We start from the raw sequence: 19,988 nt of genomic DNA on the forward strand, positions 1-19,988 counted from the left end.
AATGTTTGTGTATAAGGCAGGTTATTAAAATAAGGGATGTTTTAATGGTTAAAATTGACAAGCCATACCAGCACTGAATTTTGTACTAATGTATGTATATGCATGTGCACAAATGTGTGAGCAAATCAGTCTGCATAAAGTAGGTTCTAGGAAAAAAACATGTGCACACTCTCGGTTGTTCCCAGACACATCTTTAGGAGGGCAAGGCTGTGTGTGAGTGTCTGTCAGTCTGACTGGCACTGACCTGTACTTTGTGCCCAAGGTAGTGGTTCTTGGTGGTGCCAAGTCAGAATGCACCGGTGATATTCTGGGCGGGGGTCCAATTTTACATCACATGATAACTGTAGGATTAAAAAAGAAAGGGTGAACATGTCATGCATTCATATTGTACTGTCTAAGATAATGGAATAATGTGCTCAATTGTTTTTCTCTTAAAAACATCTTTTCAAAAACTTGCATTTTGAGGTCAGATGGTGTCTAGTGCAAGATTAAAAATGTAGAAGGCAGAGACTGCAGTATTTAAGAGACTAGTATTTAAGGAAATACCACTGTGATATTACAATATCAAAGTATCTGAAGGAGTCTACATGCATTAAGTGGAATATTCCAAAACTGTTCCTTTAGTGAGAGTTTACAGGTAGTATTTCTCTAGAAAAAAAAGCCTGGTCTCTTTGGATTACATTACATAAAGATAAAAATGGTATTTGCATTCAAATTCCTGCTATCTCTGACAAAAGGAAAATGGCCAATCTTTGAAATGAAAAGACATACAGGCAATAGCTCATAATGGAAAATACATGCAAAAATGAAGGTCACTGCAAATTGCTCTCTCTTTTAGAATATTTTTGCTGTGAGATAAAATCTGGATGCTTGAGGAAGGCCAAAGAGAGACACTGGATAAGCTGTAAGAGAAAAGTGCATAGCCAAGAACACTAAGAAAAGTACAAAGTTGATATATGCCTTGGTACTTTATTTAAATAAAAAACAGAAGAAGAAGACATTATAATAACATGCCTTAAATCTATATTAAATAGAGTTACAGTATCCATGATTTATTAGAAAAGTGGGAAGAGTTTAAGGAATTTATATTGCTTAGGGTGGGGGTCATGTGGGTTTTTTATATAAACAACTCCACAAAAAGGCTTTAAAGTTTGTATTTTCTATTGCTAATACAGAACTATCCAGCTCTAGATATTCACATATGATTCTGCAAATTTTACCATAGCCTAAAACAAATGTCTTTTTTAAAAAACTGCCTGATTGGCAAATGGCTGTCTCTGCATCTATATATCTTGCTCCATTAGATGGCAATCTAACTCTAAAAAATTACTGAGTATTACCATTAACAGAAACTGAGAATGTACCTCTATTTGTGTGAATTTCCTTCCACTGCCAGAACTAGTCCAGGGCTCAGATTCCACAAAAGTCTTTCAGAGCCCAAAGAGCTGTGTTTCAACATCTTGAGAATTTTAAAATAGAGGACAAGCTTCTTACCCTGGCTTTGATGATGGTGGGCCGAGGATCCAGGATACCCTGCATTTTCCTCAGAGCAGGAACAACAAAGAGATTGCAGGTGACAACAGCTGACACAGGATTGCCTGCAGGACAAAGAATAGTTGGTGGTGATGCCCTCTTGGTTTACTCTGAAATGCTGAAAGTGAACTTAGGTTTTATAGCAATTTCACTTTAAAGGACTCTACAGAGCTTTCCATGCTATGCACTTCATACTGTACAGACTGCAGTGGTGTGTGGCAAGGGGCATGTGGCAAGTCCACTTGTTGAAAGCTACACTTTGGATGATGTGTGCTGAGGTCCTGTTCTGACCAGAACTGCTCCATGTTCCCCAGGTTTCACCATTTGCCTCTGTTCTGCTACCTTTGTACTATGCCTACATTTGTCTGGGGCTGGAGCAGAGTTAATTGTGCATAGTTATTGGCTCTACCCTCACAGGGCTGTTTATTCATGACTAATGGTTCCCAGACACCAAGGGAAGAATAACTTTCAATTCCCTAACAGAGTAGCAAAATGCTTTAGGACAAATTCTGAGAAGAATCCTACTGATTTATATATTTTCTGTTGACTCACAAGAGAGGTGTATGACCACCTGTCAAACACCACTGTCTTTCATATCTGGATGTCCCTAGACAACAGTTTTAAAATAAATACTATTATCAGATGGATGCTCCACTGATCTCTCCCCTGTAAGAAAATGTAGTGCAGCAGCTAAAGTAAGAAAGGGTAGAAGCACTAGAGATACATCTGAAAACCACCAGCTTATCAAGAACAGGATTGCTTGTGTAGTCAAAATTCATGGAAAGCCAGAGCAAAAAGAATAAAATAAATTCCTCCTCATTTAGAAGGACAGAAATCCATAAGGAAATCTTTATTCTAAACAAGTGCTTTTTCAGGGCACACAGCCAGCAGTCCTGAAGCCGTGCTGCCCTCTTTTGGTTCCACAGCATGAGCATGATAAACAAAAATATTCTGTGACATGTTTCTTGGCATTCCCTTATTTTTGTCTTAATTTTCAGTATGTCAGAGTGGATGCACTGACTTACACCCACAGGGTATTTATAGTGAAGGGGCAGGGAGCTGTAGGAAAAAACATCCCCATGAAAAATATAAGGAAATTGTTGGATGGAAGAAATCCTAAGACCAGAAAATTCTCAGGACAAGGACAAAAAAGAACTCCTTCGCACATCCCTGTAAGTCCATAGCTTCTGGAAATTTCTGAGAAAATCTTAAAGGTACCTTTCTTAGGGGCCAACATCAGGCACAGGTGCTGTGAAGTGTCACTATTCTGTTTCATGTCTGTCATCTATGCACAGCAACAAAAGTAATCCACAAAACATCTTACCTGGAAGCGCAAAGATTATTTTTCTTACACCGTCAATATCCAGAGTTGCAAAAGTTGTTGGCAGGCTATGGAAAAAGAAAGTTATTTAATACCTGCATTAGAATTTGACTGAACATTATTGTATTATTTAAAACATTTGGAAAAGAAAATAAAAAAAAACAGGACATCTCTCTTAGCAGTTCATTAGAACCTGCTGGTCATTCTATTCTGGAGGTATAATCCTCTCTTTATAGTGACAGAGTAATTTTTCTTGATATTCAACTCTGAAGTTTTAAGTACACAAATTTGGAGAGGAAATATCTAAAAGGAAATGAACTAGTAACCAAAAATTTAAATTTTGTCTTCATGCTAGAAGCCGATTAACAATGAAGTGCTACTTGAATTATGCAATTACAGAGCTGCACTTGTTTTTCATATAAAGGTTTCCAATTTATTATATCATCGGTGACCTAATTCTCTTACTCCACTCTCTACAACAGTACTACAAGGAAGCAGTATTTTTGAGCAGCTAGTCTGCAGATGAACAAATTCAGATACCACAGGCAAAGCTGCAGCCAGATGACACCCAGGTCTATCAATGAAGAACCCTTTCTTGCCTTTCAGAGCTGCTCAGTGATCTTTGGTGACTTGCTGTGAGGGCTAGTACTGTTACACAAATAGGACAGTAATGTGACAGCTCAAGAATATAGCTGGCAAACAGAAGGGACTCATCCATGAAATAAGGATTTTATGTCAGTATAATCCTTACAAACATTAGAAATTATACCATAGGAGCAATAATGAGGCTAGTTTCCTTGGTTTTATCTTAAGCTGACCACTACCACCTGGTCAGCAGATGACCGTTTACAACTTTGAAGAATTACTGCACTTTTGTATCTGTAAAGACTCATCAATATCCTATTTTACCAGGGGAAGTTAGTGTTTGATGTTCCTGTTTTAAAATGCCTCTAACATGATGGGAACTATGTGCCAGACCTCCGACTGTTAGAACCAGTGCAAAACCAAACCAATGGACAAAAACCTGAATTGCTAATTCATATTTACTGGAAACTCTGAATTCTTGTATGACACTTCAGCACCACCACTGGTAGAACCTTCCAGTACTTCACATGAGCTCAGCAACTTTCAGACCAAGTAGAGGGATGGTAAATCCTAAGACTACTCTGCACTCATGAAGCACATCAAATACAGGCATACAACAAATTCTGATTTCACTCTTGAAACTTAGTCAAGGGATTTTTTTCCCAGTATAGTAACCACAATCTACAATCTTTTAAGATGCAGTTAATAAAATCCAAGAAACAATATTTCCTATTCCACTACAGCTAATGAAAAAGAGAGTGCTTACATTCTCAGTAAGAACTGATGAGCAAATGTTTTGGTAACAATAAGAAATACCATTCTTGTGGCATAAGTTCAAAAGGGACATTTAAGGGAAAAAAACCATTTCTTGAAGTTTTTCCAGCTAGTTATTAAAAGTTCATTGCTGCAGGTCTACAGAGGACTCACCAGGAGAAAAAATTATGTTCGCTTACAAGTAAGCCAGAACCAGAATTTAATACTCTGAATTCTCTAAATCGAGTTATCCATTTTTGTCAGCAGCAGAGACTGGAGTGCAGATTCTGCTTCTGGGACTTCCCTGCATCGGTTGTAGCAGTATGACAGAAGCAGTGAGCAATTTCCATGCCTGGGCTACATCCACCACGGGAAGAAACAAGCTTTTAGCCTCAGTCATTCCTTTTGTGGAAAGGAGGTGGTGGTAGGAGCAGCACAAGCACCAAGCCCACATGCAGTTCTTTACCAGACTGTATGCAGAGACAGTGAAAGTATTTGTCTGTTTTCACAGCAAACACCCACTTGCAGCTCTGCTCCTTGACAACAGTGCTGGGCTATAGGGAATCATTCTGCAAAGCTGTGCTTGATCTTGTGTAGCTGGACCATTCTGACCCAGCTTACAAACAAACTGCTCTCTATAGGGAGGGGGGCAGAGGTGCAGACATCTTTCTGCTCTTGCTCTGTGAAGAAAAGGGAACTCTCTGTTTTCAGTATGTGTGATTTTCATTCTCTCTGCAGAGCACACTTTCAGACTCACTGATGAGCAGTGCCACAGCACAGAAAAGCAATGCTGAAAGAGTTTTCTGAGGCATACTAAACACATAAAGGACTCTGCTTACTTTAAAAATACTATGCACAATATGCCAATTAGACAAAGCTTTGTAAATTAGCTATCATTCCACCTCTCTCAAGGAACTGTTTGTAGGAATATAATTTAAGCAAATTTTGAAGTGAAACGAGATACTCTTTAAGCAAACTGTCCATTTAATGTCCTTATATATCCTGGTTATTTCATGGTAGTGTCAATGTGAGCTCTGTGATCACACTGAAGGCTGTGGCAATGTTTATACTATGCTGGTTTCCCACCAGTCCGCAAACCTGATTTGCAACAGCTATCAGAGAAATATCTTACTGATAAAAATACTCTCTCTGTTCCAGTTAATTTCACCCATAAAGATGATGACTAATCTGAAGAGCACTGATTTTGCTGCTTTTCCCACATATATCTATCCTGTGGTTTATAGTATATTTGGAAAAATGAAATCTACTGAAGCACTTCACTAGGATATTTGGCCCAATGTAGCCTCCATCTAGGCTGCCTAAGCAGAAAGATTTCTTACCCAGGTTTCATAAAAACTCTGCCAAAATGAATCTGTGCGTGAAGATCAATATCCAGCACCTGTTTAAGATAGTCCTGTTTAATTTAAAAAAAAAAAAAAAATTAAGTAACATCAAAGTGGATTTACATCATCTAAGCATTCAAAGCAATTAATTAATAACAAGTGAAGATGAAAATTTGCATATCCTGAAAGTGCTACAGCCCAGTGGGGAATTTTCAGCATTTGAAAGAAAATGTTTTGGAAAAGAAGAAGTAAAGAACAGACTCATTTAGGTGCCAAACCTTATTCCAGGAGGACATATATTTCCTTAAAATTCATCTGCAGCATCAGAATCTTAGAGCACACCACAAATACCTACTACTAAAACATTCTCTATGTCAAAGATGGAAAAAAACTTTTGCGATTCAAAGCTAAGACTTTAAATAATCAAGTTATTTAAATTTTGCCATAGAAGCTATGTAGTTGTAGATTTAGACATCTCCTACTGCTTTTGAAATCAATACTGTACTGTAGAAAGCAGAGTTTTCTAGGATACTGTAATTATTGTAATTTCTTGGGTCTAATGGTCTAATTCACAGTGGTTAGGTTTAACATTCCTTAGAAAGAAAAAACTGTGTGTGGCTTGTGAATGAGTTCAAGCAAAATGATTTTGTATAAACACAATTGATCCAGTTATTAAAACAAATGGAATGATTTGTTTACTCTTTATTGACAATAGCTGTGCCTAAAGACGTAGTACCTTATCTGTTGTGTTTAGTGAGGCTAAAGACATGGGCCATAGCAGTCATCTGTGAACACAGACTTTGAAAGCAGTAAATCTGAAACTCCCTGGCAGTTAGCCCTTTTTTTGGTGCATGTGTGTGTATAAGTACTTGGAAAGCAGCAACTAATTTCAGCCAGGTGTTAATTCTCAATTATTAATTGCATTAACCCCTCTTTTACTTTCTGTTAACTATTTGGATGCTCACAGCTATTTCATTAAAACTGTAGAAAGCTCCGTATCAGAGGAACGTAGAGGCTATTGACTTTAGTCTTGTTGCCTCAAATTCAGACAGGGGAGAAATGAGCCGAAGGTCTAAATGTCTGTAACACCATTCAGCAGTTCAGCCACTTCTTAGTGTTCCTGTGTCTGCACTATGTTGTCACATTCCCAATTTCAAGACCAGTACTTGTCCTTGATTATTTTTCTAGGCATACTGGAGACAATGGGACAATTGAAAGTTATTTGCACTGGTTTAATTAATGATCCATTTTCATTATGTATCCAATGATATGATTTCTGCTAAGAAAAGTAAACAAAACCAGCACTCATGTTTCCCACCTCCTAATGACTGTCTTTAGTATCTGTTAATTATAAAATATGTTTATTTTACCTGCCAATCTCATAGATTCAGCCTGGGATCAAAAAGTAATTTGAGTTTTCCTTCACAAAGTCATGATTATTAAATGTCCTGCAGGTTCATCTATGCCCCACCAGCATCTGTGTATCCCTATTTTCTTTGATGGTTTTGGCACAGGGATAATCAACAGGATCTCAATCAACAATTCTGTTAATGATTCAAAAGGCAAATATATCAGCTCATTGGGTCTCGTATGTATTGTCTGTAGGACTATCAGGCACAAAATGTGGTAAAATTATTTTTGTAACAGATAGAACTTTAGCACATTCAGGAAACAGATGTGCTGAGTAAAAAAAAATGCTATTTATATACTTAGGTTGCCTTTTGAAGTACTTTCAAAGTACCTTAATTCTATCTACATTTTACCTGCTCTAAAAAGAAAGTCTGTTGTCTTCATGTGCTATTAACACAGCACCTTCCTCATCTACATAAATCATTCCTTATATAAAAACACATTTGTAAATTACTTACATCAAGAATTAAAAGCTTCTCTGTTGTACCATGTCAACTATAGTACAGGAACCAGAATGAATGTAATGAAGACTTTTGAAGACTATTTTCTTAATTAATTCATATGTAAGTGTTCCAATAAAAGTAAGGTCCCTTTTTAATAAACATGAATACAAAGGTAGTAGCTTGGATGACAGACTCTCGTTTGAAATTCTTACATATATTGTAGGAAGTCAAACTTAAATTTTGCATACCTTTTCCCCCATAGATACACCTCCTGATGTAATGATCACATCAGCACGGCTGATACCCTCATTCAGTGCATTCAGTAAATCATCCGGGCTACAGGAAAGAACAGGCAAGCAGATTAGTGGCATGGAATTATTATGAGGTGTAATATAAGCCTGTGTGCATACATACAGATGCATATACACACTTGCTTCAAGAGAATAATACAAGATCTTTTCCTTCTTAAGATTCCACACTGTTCAATTCTAATCAAGAACTGCAATCTCATTAAGTGAATGCCACACTGTTGGGCACCTTTCTGTCTAAAGTTTGCAACAGGAACAGTGGGATACTTTAGACTGGGACTGAAGAATGCTATTAGAAGTGTCTAATAGTATGCAATTGGCACCATAGGTAGTAATACAAATTGTGACTTAGATGAACTGACAGAGATATATATAAAGGCACCTGACACATGAAAATTACTGACCACCTAGCATGCTGCAGTACTACCTGTCTAGCTTATCTGATGTGTGTAAAAATGGGGATGAGGCTCCACTTCAAACTTTGATCAGTGAAGAGTGGGAGTAAATCTTTTGTTTCTCTTCTCTGTTAGAGGGCTCTGCAGCAAAGCCACTTGTACATATTCACTTCAGCTTGCAAAAACACAATCTATGCTGTTAGAAGGTCTATTCACCTTCATGAGAAACAATGCAATGGGAGCTATGATATTCTTTCATACAAAGAGCATAACTGTGAAGGAAATCTGTGTCCTAACTATTTTCTTTCCATTTTAGATCTAAACTGTAAACTTTGACGTGAGCATTCAATATTTAAGAGCAGCACTGATGCTAATACAGAGCTTCAAGGCACACAGTGGAGAAACTCAGTAACAACTCACACAGGTACAAAGGAATCAAAACCAATTTCCAATATATTCAATTCATACTTTGCATTCAACATTTTGTGAACTGACCAGAAGTTGACCAGTTGCTGTGACTGTATGTATTGCTTCTTCAACAGTATGTTTTCAGTTCAGTGATCCTGAAAGCTTTTCATGGGAGGCTGTTCCTACTTAGAATGTCATTGAAAAAGTGAGCCATAATGCTAGTGACTGTATGAAGGCCTACACCTGGAATACAGCACGTCAGGTAAATACCACACTACAGCTACAAAATGCCATTGTGGGTGATGAATGCAGGCTGAAAATGGCATGAGGGCTATCCTTTGAGAGCTTGGGCTGTATTTCATCTGAAAGTAGAGCTAGAGCAGTAACTTCAAAGTTTGAGCTGAAAACACAAAAATTAGGAATATTATTCAAGTTCTAGCTGACTTTTCAGAGACTACCAGAAAATGTGTGTTTCCAAATGTCTCAGAAAGAAAAATCTTTTCCTCTGAACATCCTTTCTTTGCCCATGGTTCAGTGAAATATAAGCAGCAGTTAGCATGATGTGCTGCTGTGTGCATTACAATTTATACGATGCAAGAATGACCACACTCCCTCACCGAGTAAATAGCTCAGTGCATGCAACCTTGCACACGCCTCATCTCACCAGAGAGCCCTCCGGTGTCCTCTACCCTGGTTATGTCTTACAGGCAGAAAGCCTCAAGACTCTTTTTCCACAATGTCCAGTGACTGAAGCACCATGTTCTTTGGCATCAAAGTGTAGTCACCCTGCACAACTTTATTATCTATGCTGGGTTACATAGACTCTCTAGAGTCAGATTGCTTTGTAAGAGGTAGGCAACAAGACAGCAGAAAGAAGGACAGATTGCTGTAGACTGCAATCAATAGGATAGAATTATACACTACTCCTGTTTTAGAGGAAATAGCGGCTGCAGTACTGTGGCATGCCATCATGACTATTGTTTTGTGTACTGGGTATCTTGGATACTCTTAATGGCCTACAAAGAATGCCTAAACTCTTTTCTTTGGGAGAAAATAATCGGGCTCAAGCAAAACCATCTCCTTTCTTCTTTAGGAAATTGAAACATATTATCAGCTGCCCCTTCTAAAATCTTGGGATCATTTTCTCCAAAACCCAGCACAAAATTTTCAGTAGTCATTGAAGGAAAGCAGAAAGAAGTAAGTCTGCTGTTGGCTACTTCTTCAAAACCAATTGTCTCATATTGATCGTCTAAGTAGTATCTGTATGTAACAAGATATTTTTTAAGATTATGATAGACTTTGTAATAGGAAAAGTCTCTCAAGATCTAAGTATTCCTTAATCCTTGCCAATGAGGCTGCTTGGAATGCAGCAAGAAATACATATTCATTACATAGGTCGATATTGGCATTCCTGAGGCTCGGCAGTCAGACATGTGCCACTATCACCAGCCTAAGACTGCTTTCAGTACATTTTTCTCAGTAGGTTGTGATGGAGCTGAGGACCTTATCTTGAACTTGTTCCAGGCTGTTTCATTTTATCTTGTTTAATTATTTAAAAGTTATTCATAGGTAGCAAGACTACCTGTCTGGGGACATGCTAATTCTGGATAATGAAGTAGGCTTGCTTTCAGCTGTGGTTTGAAAATAATGGAAGGAATAGTAAAAAGCAAACAAGTATATATTTAATTGTTGTTAAAGTTAAATAGAATGGAAATGCAGCTACTTACATATGGAATATATATATATATATATATATATATATATTTGTATATATATATTAAATCACTTAAAAATAATAAAAAAAAATCAATAAACCCCCTTCCCCCTCCAAATAAGCCTAAACTCAAACCAGGAGAGGGCTCAATTCACTTACTTCCTTATGAGGACAGTGTACCACTGGACTAGTTCATAATTCAGGTATTTTTATTTTGTCATGTAAAAAGCTGAACATGACTGGACTTGGTGGAAATTTTTAGAATTTCCAGTAGAATGATCTGTATAATATACTCTTTTTCACCATTTTTAAATTCTTTTCTTTACCATCTGAATAGTGCAAGGCATTAAAAAATTCTGCCACTAAAACTTATCCAGGCAATAGCACTGCATATCATCTTTAACATAGTTACAGAATGAATTTAATTCTTTCAAAAGGAGATATGTGATAGAAATTTTGTTGCAATAAACTGAAAAATTATGTCTGGTTTTTATTTTGAAAAAAGGAGACAGAATTCCCTCCCTTGCTGTTGCAGAAAATGTCTCTTTTTTGACATTTTTGGCAGACTTCTTTTTGTCATTCAGGTCTTCTTAACTTTATTTTGTACTTAAGGCAAGTAGTTCCATGACTCTGCAATTAGCACCAAACACTCCTTACAGGAGTCCCCTGTTGCAGTCTTCAATCAACACTCTAGTGAACATTTCCCTTGCCTTTAGTGGATTTAATGCAGAGAGTTATTACTCAAATGCATATTAACACTGAGTTGATATAATCAGATAACAATATACTACTTCTTGTTTAATTTGTTGTGTAACAGTGAACAGCTGCTCCTTTAAATTGAAAAAGGAAATAAAAGGAAAGGGAATAAATAATGAAAACTATTAGATTCTTAAAGAATAGACAAGATAGCTTTGTCATCTGAGTATAGCATGACAAGATTGTTTTAAAAGGCAGGTGACAAATTGCTATGAAACTGAGAAAGAACACACACTCTCTGATCAGGTACAAATCAGAAGCTATATTCTGAAGCAGGGCAGGATACTGGATTAGCTAGATTAATGGTCTAATTTACTACAATAAATCCTTTAAAATATCTTGTCAAAGTGCTATTCTTGGATTTTTTTTTTCCTTCATGGACAGAACTGTAACAGGTGCTCAAATATAATGGTGAATACCTTAATCAATGTAAAGTAGATTTTGATGGGAAGTCTCATTTCCAGATGGCAAAATTACTCTGTTTCATTTGGTGATTTTCAAAGTCAGAGTGACATTGTGCACAAAAAATGAATGTGTTTTTCTAACATGCTGCAGCTTATTAAAAAAGTTATACTCAGATATGATTCAGATTACATCTGATCATCTTTTGTTAATACCTTGAAGAAAACTTGTTACTTAAGGACTGCATACAGTTTATGAAACTATGCATATACACAAATAACGAACAAATCCAAACTTTCTTTCAACACCCGGAGCAGATTGTGTCTGTATTTTACATACATTTTTGAAGCTGCATAGTAATTTGCATTAAGATCACATATATTTTTAAACTATATCTTTATATTCTCTACTAATTTTGTCAGCCTGATAAACAGAGTATCTACTCTACTATCCCAGTTTCCTGATCCTTCTTGTTCAGTTTTGTGGAACAGAATGAGCAGTACAATCTGGAAATTGGTTGGAGGGTAACTATTGTACAATGGCAGTAGCAAGCATCCAGTATGCAATGTGTGACATTGCAGCTGGCACTTGTTTTCATTGATTTGAAGAGAGGATTTGCAGGATGGCAGTGCAGCAGGAACACCTTCTGGATTTCATGAAAATTTATGGTTATCAAAATTAGTTTGTAGAAAACTTATTCAACACTTGAGCCATCAAGTGAGCTGTCTTTGAACTGAAAAGATGTACAAGAAAGCTTAAGAGCTTGAACAAGAAAATGATGCAAGCCTCATTAAAGTAGACATTAGGCATGTAAATTTTCTCCTTTCCACTCTCAAAAGAAATAGCTACATTATAGTCAAGACCAAAGGATTCTCTGTGTTTTAAGTGCCAGTTTGAAGTACCCTAAATTACAGTGTAATTTTCTCTTTCACATAGAAATCAACACATGTTAATTCACTTTTGTTGATCCTATTGTTGTGCTTCACTGTCATTAATTATCAATCTGTCAGCTTTTTCTGTGATGCAACCCTTAACAGCAGCAGTTTGATACATGCAATTAAATCACTCAGTTTTATAATTTAATATAGAAAACAAATAACAGCAAATGTTCAAAAAATCACCTACCACTCTGCAGTAAAATGAGAGATCCCAGTTAAAATGGGACTGGAACGTTTAGTTAGGACTGACTTATCAAACCATTGTCACAGTACAAACCCCATAGTTCATTACTAATTTCCAGCACCATTTCCAACACGTTCTTTGCCACAGAAGTCTTGTTCATTCAATGTAACCTCATTACTTGACAGTCACTTCCAGCCCTTGCTGCCCATTGCCATATACAGCTGTTACTATTGTGTGACTAACAGAAACATTTGTGGTTGTTGCATTTCTCTATGCAGCAGCCTGGGCTCTTATAAACCCAGGTGTTCTGATTACCTGTACTTGCAAAATGTGTGCATGCACCATCACAGTCAGCACCTTGAACCTGTGTGCTTTACAGAGATACTGGACACAGATACAGAAAGATACACATGCACCATAATGCACCAGATGCATGCACAAGTGTCAATTGTGAGTTCAAAAGCAGAGCTGGCCAACCTTTCTTGCCTGCTGTTTTACTTTATTTGAAAGTATCTCAAGTATTTCAGTTATATGCTGAAAGACATGATTCTTCACAGATTCTGAGGAGCTACAGACTCCTGGACACACAGTGAAAACTGAAGTGCTTAGTAGTGATCCTACACAATCACACTAGAGACCAAAGTAGACCAGCTGCTCTCTAAACTACAGTAGTTGACTGTAAACTTCAACTGCAGGTGTCCTGAGCTTAGCACATTCTGGATATGTTCCCACAAACTGGCAACAGTGCTTTGTACTACTTTCGCATGTTATAAAGTCTCTTATTTGCTAAAGAGATGTTCCAGAAGAACATGTTTAACTGAGGTACAAAGACCTGCTAGAAATTCACCTTGCATGCAAAGATCCCAGTCAAACTTCTAGTTCTGCCTCCAAAATAACAAAGAATTTGCCAAATTAAAATTTTCATCAAATAGCCAGCGGACTACTTGTACTCAGAGATCTCATCAGGCTCAATGACATTTCTTCTTGAGGAAAGATGGTATATGGATTTGATCCTCTAAGATTAACTCTCATTTTTTAACTGCTCATTCAGCTGAGGTGACAGATTTCAAAATGAATAGATGAATGCAGCAAGGCATAAAGACAGAGTCTGTCACCCACTTTCTCACCTCATGGCCAAGAGGAGTATTTTGCATATCAGTAATTTGCAGGATGCAGAATGGTGCACAGATGCCATTATTTTTAGCCAACTAAAATCCACCTTCTGTAGAATATAATATTGAATGTAAATCGATGAATACATTTCAATGAATGCAATTCAATGAATGAATATTTGATGGTAATAGGAATTCTGTGTTTTGACTAGTATGGTTTTGAAAGCATTAGAAAATCCAATTTTGATTGTGTATGTAGTAACATATGGACACACTTCTGAGACTGTATTTGTTTCAAAATTCTCAAGTGTATTTCATCATGTTCTCATAATGTATCTTCCTTTTACCTTCTGTGGTATTTCCCATGATCACTCTGAACAGATGCAGTATGTTTTCCCTAAAAAAAAAGGCCAGCTTGTGAGGAAAGCTGGAATAATTACAGCAGCTTTTGGCTTGTTCAACATAACTATGTAAGTTTTGTCTATTTGACAGCAATATTAAAGAATTTCTCTTTGGTATTTTTTGCTTTAATTGCTGCTGCAAATATAAATGTTATTTTGCAGAATATTCTTTTTCATGTTACTTATATGAACTTGTAGGGATTTTGATTAGAGGCCTTCAATTAGAGGTCTTCAGCCATCTAATGCCTTCAGTGGTTTTTTCTATATCAGATAATAGATTTTCCTCCACTGTTTCCTTCCTGATTCAGAAGACTCCCACTCTATATATGCCAGAATGATAAAAGATCAGAGAGGTCAGAAAAACAGACAGCCATGAGAGTGCCACAGAAAAAAGTCTCATGCACAGAAGCCAGGTGCTTATATAGTACAGGCACATTCCTGCATGAAGGGTCCTTGATCACATCCTTGTCTGCTGCTTGTGTACATTCAGCTGCAAGCATTTCAGTGAGAATTGTCATTTTTTCCACAAATGGTAAAAGAACAGGACTGAAGCTTTGATGACAGCTGTCTTCATGTTCTGTACTATTGTACCAACTCATGAGCTATTGTACCAATTAATTCTAAATCCAGTATAGTGTGTGTCCTCTGAGTGTAAGAAGTAGCCTGAGAACTGCTGGTTTCCACTAATCAAAAAATTATCCCTGGCTATTTTGCTGGCTGAATATAATGAACCTTATCAATACACTTACCAGAAATCCATTTGTTTTTCTAAGAAATTGGATGGGATTACACAGGTAAAGATTTTTATTTCATCTTCCTTTTTACAAAGGAAGTGAGTCAATATGGATTCACTGAAACATTTTCACTTCTGGAGTAGAAAATATTCAACAGTTGTAGCTGTGTTGAAATAATATGACTGAAGATTACACTACACAATATAATAATCAATGCCAAAGACATTGCTGGCATTGCATTGGTAAAGATGTCAGTGCACTGGTGAGTCTGAAGGGCAACTGTGGTTCTTTTGTGGTTTATTATTTCAACAAGAGCATTCATGAAATGAGAATTGGCATATACTGAGACAACTGAAAGTAAAATATATGATGGATGTAACTAGTGCCAGTTGTTTACATATAGCAAATAATATCACCAAATCTGACACATAGTGAAATGGCATTGTAATCACAGAATTTCTTAACTTTTCATTTTACTTTAGCTTCAACTGTAAGAGTAAATTTTAAACAAATTTAAAAGGAATTTATAGGGATTTCATTCCCCCTGAAAACTGGTATAACTGCTATTGATCTACAGTATGGATGCTCTAGGGCAGGTAGAAATGCAGTCCCTTAAAGCAATGCCTCAAAATGAAGGCTTTCTCTAAGAAGCTCCACCCTTTATAGGATTATAACTTAATCACTTGGAAAAATGTCTGTCTCTGAAACAAAAATGATTTGGAACCCACAGGTTAGAGACAATATAAAAAGACCTTTAAAAGTTCTCTGTCATCAGGTGTGTCCTAAAACAAATAGTTATTTTTTAGAAAATACCAAATGAAATATGGCATCGTTTTTTGTTTACTGAAAAAATACAAATTCCCCATGAAGAGTAAACTATAGTCTTAGAAATAAGTGAAAAGAAGGCACCGAGAAATTTATCCTATTTCAGACCAGCAACTTGATTTTTTTGACAGCTGCTAGTTAGTGGAAGGAACTAGAACTTCATTTGTCTCTACAATATTGGACCATGTTTCTTCAAGCACAGATATTTTTAACATAACAAAATACCCACTGCCTGTTCTCCTGCTCTGGAAGCAGAAGCATTTTTTATTGCTCATGCTTTGGGTAATTAGACTTATTCTAGGGGCTGGTTTTTGTTGGTGCTTTCCCTCACACTGCTTAGAAGAGACCAAAGGCTCATTTAATGTTTTATGCAGTAGCAATGAGGTGTGAACTGACTTGTATGAGGAATTCCAAGTCCATCATCTACTGGTAGATTTTATCTTTCAAGTAATTTCAGATAAAGTAGACAGTCTGTATCATGTTCTTCACATTAATTTAAAATGTTTTAAATACTGCAGATTCTCATAAATTAAGTTTTTTTTGGCTTAGTCCATTACATTAGGAAAACCTAGATTTATAACAACCTGGCTTCAGCATAAATAACTAATTGCTAAACAAGAACCATTCTGTTGAAAGCTAAGGATATGGCAGATTGACTCAGACACGAGAACAGCAATTTGTTTTCCTGTATGCAAAGCAAACATTAATCTATAACCCAATCCTCCAGCTTTTTCTTACAAAAATTGGGCCATTTAACCCCAGTGACGGCCCTCACATGTGAAGTTTTCAGGTACTAGTCTTCAATAGGATTTTCATTCCATTTCTACCTATTTTTATTTCCTATATGAGTGAAACTATAGAAACTCATTGTTTCTGTTAATGGAGCAAATGACAGGTAGTTTATTCTCCCTCTGTCATCACTCCAGCTCCTTGGGCCTGTCTATGTTGGAGTGCAAGTTCTGAAAATTAATCTATGTTATTAAACTATCTCCCTAAGTAAAATGTAGTATATAATTGCACATGTATTTTGGAAAAAAATGCATAGTGCATAGTTTAGAGATTTCCTGAATGTTTCAGTTAACCTGCTTTAGAGATGATCAGCATAGTGGTGGAAAACCAAGTATGCAGTATCACAGACTTATAGAACATCCTGAGTCGGAAGGGACCCATGAGGATCACTGAAGTCTGTCTCCTGTTATGACTGAAGAATCATAGCGGTGACTTCCCTGGACTTCACTACTACCTTCAAGCAGAATTTTTCCTAATTTGCTCAGTTTTTAAAAGGGAAAAGCCTTGATGGATAAAGATGTTTGCTGCTACTGATGAGTAATGTAAACATTGTCATTTTATCAATGTTGTGGAGCCATGTAAGTCTACAGTGCACTGGTGCATAAGAACTGAACTGAAAAGGCAGTGCTACTTAATGGACAGAATAAAACACCATCTGCTCCTGTACGGCAAATGTTGGTTGGATCCATGCTCCAAGCTCTTCCCTGACAGACACCTGGCCGAGCCTGCCTGTGAGCATGCACGTGCCTCAACGTCCCAAGTGGTTTAAAAACAGTGCTCACCAATCTGGTAGGCCTGTCTCCGCAGTGTTCTGGAAGCTCTGTGTCCCTTCTTCTTTAAAAACATCTGGCTTCCTGAGGGTAAAGGAAGCAGAAGGAGAGAGTCTCCTGGGGTCAAAGGGAAGCTCTGTGCCCAGCTGTGTTCCCCTTGGTGGCTCTAGAGATTCAAAATCACCACAGGAAATGCTTCCTCTTTGCAAGGCAGCCAATGGAAGAGAAAGGGAGTGCATGGGAACATCTTTCTCTTACAGTTTGGTTGGGCTTCTCCCAAGGAATGAAGAGTAAAGTTATGGAAGGATTTAGGCTCAACTGGGCACGCCAACAAAGCATAGTTCATCTTTCCTTGCAGTGTCTGTGGAGAAACTTCTTTACTCTTGACTTTAAAACAAAGCAAAAGTGAAGTGTTAAACAACTTGACGTTTTGGAAGGAGGACCACAGATAATGGGAAAATACTTGGAGATGGGCCCCATTGAAACATTTTTACTCACACTTTTAGCCGCTTATTCAGGAAATCAATCTCAAGGCATAATAACTGTCACCTTCTTAACTTCAAGGGGGAAAGAGCTGTAATTATCCTAATTTTATAACTCCATAGTCAATAAAGATGCCACTTCATTCATGAGAAGCTTCATATCCCGCTACAAGAAGCAGGATTAGAAAAAATGTCCAAAACAGAGAAAGTTACTTCTATCAGGACCTTATTTAAAACAATTAATGATTTGTTATGAATTCCCAATTTTGAAAGCAGCATTACCTTTTACATATACTTCTTCCAAGTCAGTTTTTCTGTGAAAAAACTATTTTTAGATAGTGTCCTTTGTAACAGAAATATGAAATTAATAGAAATTATGTATTTATACTCTTAAATGTAGGGCAATTAAATGTAAAATGTAAAAGAATCTTCATTGGACATGAAGAGTTCTAAATATACCTTTATAAAAGGCTGAAATCAGATACTCATTATTGAAATGGACCACAGTCATCACTATGTGACTCTTGAGTCATTTCTTCATATCAGCGGGCTGGACAGTTAACAACAAAGTCAACCTCCCTGCTCAGTTCATGGCCAGCTGATCCTGCAAAAGGCAGCTTCAGTCTGACATTTCAAAGATCACTTTTGTGCACACTCATGTCCCGTCTGACTGGGGAATGTGAGAAGAAGACTGTGCCAATGTCCCTACACTACTGTTACACATGCCCACAGTCATTGCTAACATGAAATTTAAAATCCTCTTTTATCATATTATAAATCCATGCCATGTTTCTCCTCATAGTTCATAAAGAGGGTCTGTGAGATTGAATGCATACTAATGTTGATAGGGAGTGATGGAAAAATACTTGAATTATCCAGGTTAAAAGTTTATATGTCCATTTCTTTCTGATAGGCTTCCCAAGAAAGCCATTTCCTAAAACGGCTTCAGTCTCATTTTCTCTTCTGTTCATTGCCAGAGTAACAAAGTCAATCTTTATTTCTCGAAACAGGGTCCCTGAGTCATGAAGTGACACACAAAAAACTTTCAGATTTCACAAATGATTCCAGATTCTGGTTTAACCACCAGTGTTACAGACAGCAGTCTCAAAAATCCAAAATCTTTTCTAGCATGATGCTAAGCTCTGGTGTATAATTTCTGCTGGTACTAGAGTTCTGATTTTATGCTTCTACTATGTATTGTCCACTACAATAATATAAAAATTAATTTATTTCTGTGAAATAATACTTAAAAGATTATTGCAACCAGGAGAAATAATTCTCTTTTTTTTTATGATTTAGTATTTAAAATAGCATGAGAACCTCCCTGAACTTGCTTTTGTTTGAATTGTAAATAAATATCCAATCTCTCTTTGAAATTAACATCAAAGCATTTGATTTAGTTTCCTAATAACTAATTACTATCACTGTTAAAATTATGCTTTACTTACCCTCTGAATCAGTCTAACTTGAGTACATAGGCATTGCTGCTGAAATAGAAACCTTATTCAGTTTGTTCTCCATGTGGCTCAGTATGATTGGAAGGTAATCAAGTGATCTTGTAACAACATCTGTTGAACTAAACAGCCTGAATTCTAGTATTACTTTAGTACACAGTCCATCTTTTAACCACTTAGGAAATTTAATGGTTCTTGTCCTGGGAATACAAAGGTTAGGACAAAAATAACCTTCTAATTCTAGAGGAGATTAACTCTTCATATATACATATGCTAAAACCTGTATTTAGAGGATTCTCAAATATTTTCTTAAATTTTTACTTGTTAGGATATAAACCACCAGCCTGTAAATATTACTTATATTCTTTAATCCTCTATATATCAATATATATTTGACTGTATTAACAATATGCTTAACCCAGTTTTTTAAGTAATTCCTATCACTGACACAGTGACCCATCTTCAGTGTTCACCATGTCTTTGATTGTTCTGTATCTACTGCCTTTATTAGTTTTCATTATTTTCTTCTGAGGTATTAGTAAAATTTCAAGCCTCAAAAATTTCTCAGTGACTTGAGAACTCAAATTCCTATATATGCTCTAGGCGTTAAGAAGGTTGAAAATCATTTAAGTGAATGAAACTTTGGCTTCTAGAAGCTGAAATTCTCTTGAAAACAGAACTTCTCTCTCAAAGTACTTTTAAAATTGTTAACTTAACCCACAAAAATAAACCATAAAAATAGTAATTTTTATTTTCCTTCAACAACTAGATTTCCTCTGTTTTCAAAGATAGATATTTTCAAAGTATTCTGTTATCTTTATTATCTGCTCTTTACTGTCATGTGCTACTACTGAGCTGTGATTCTAAACATGCTAATTCAGGAAGGAGCCCATGCTTGTCTTGAACACAGTTAGGAAAATGACACACT

The 19,988-nt window shown here is 36.6% G+C and overlaps 1 protein-coding gene across 29 annotated transcripts in view; it reads right to left on the reverse strand.

Annotated features, from left to right (window-relative positions):
* GPHN (gephyrin) overlaps nucleotides 1-19,988 on the reverse strand; it is a 269,956-nt gene that overhangs the window by 2,338 nt on the left and 247,630 nt on the right. For 16 of the 29 annotated variants that reach the window (XM_030275515.4, XM_032748478.3, XM_030275514.4 and 13 more), the window contains 6 exons: nucleotides 17,137-17,208; nucleotides 7,637-7,724; nucleotides 5,533-5,606; nucleotides 2,858-2,922; nucleotides 1,495-1,598; nucleotides 245-341 (listed from right to left, as the gene is read on the reverse strand). In XM_030275515.4, the coding sequence (XP_030131375.2) occupies nucleotides 245-341; nucleotides 1,495-1,598; nucleotides 2,858-2,922; nucleotides 5,533-5,606; nucleotides 7,637-7,724; nucleotides 17,137-17,208 (500 nt within the window). The remainder of the gene's footprint in view (nucleotides 1-244; nucleotides 342-1,494; nucleotides 1,599-2,857; nucleotides 2,923-5,532; nucleotides 5,607-7,636; nucleotides 7,725-17,136; nucleotides 17,209-19,988) is intronic. The other 13 variants (XM_030275516.4, XM_032748481.3, XM_030275520.4 and 10 more) reach the window with 1 other exon arrangement.

This window comes from Taeniopygia guttata, chromosome 5 (assembly GCF_048771995.1).
Source record: "Taeniopygia guttata chromosome 5, bTaeGut7.mat, whole genome shotgun sequence".
Taxonomy (NCBI): Eukaryota; Metazoa; Chordata; class Aves; order Passeriformes; family Estrildidae; genus Taeniopygia; species Taeniopygia guttata.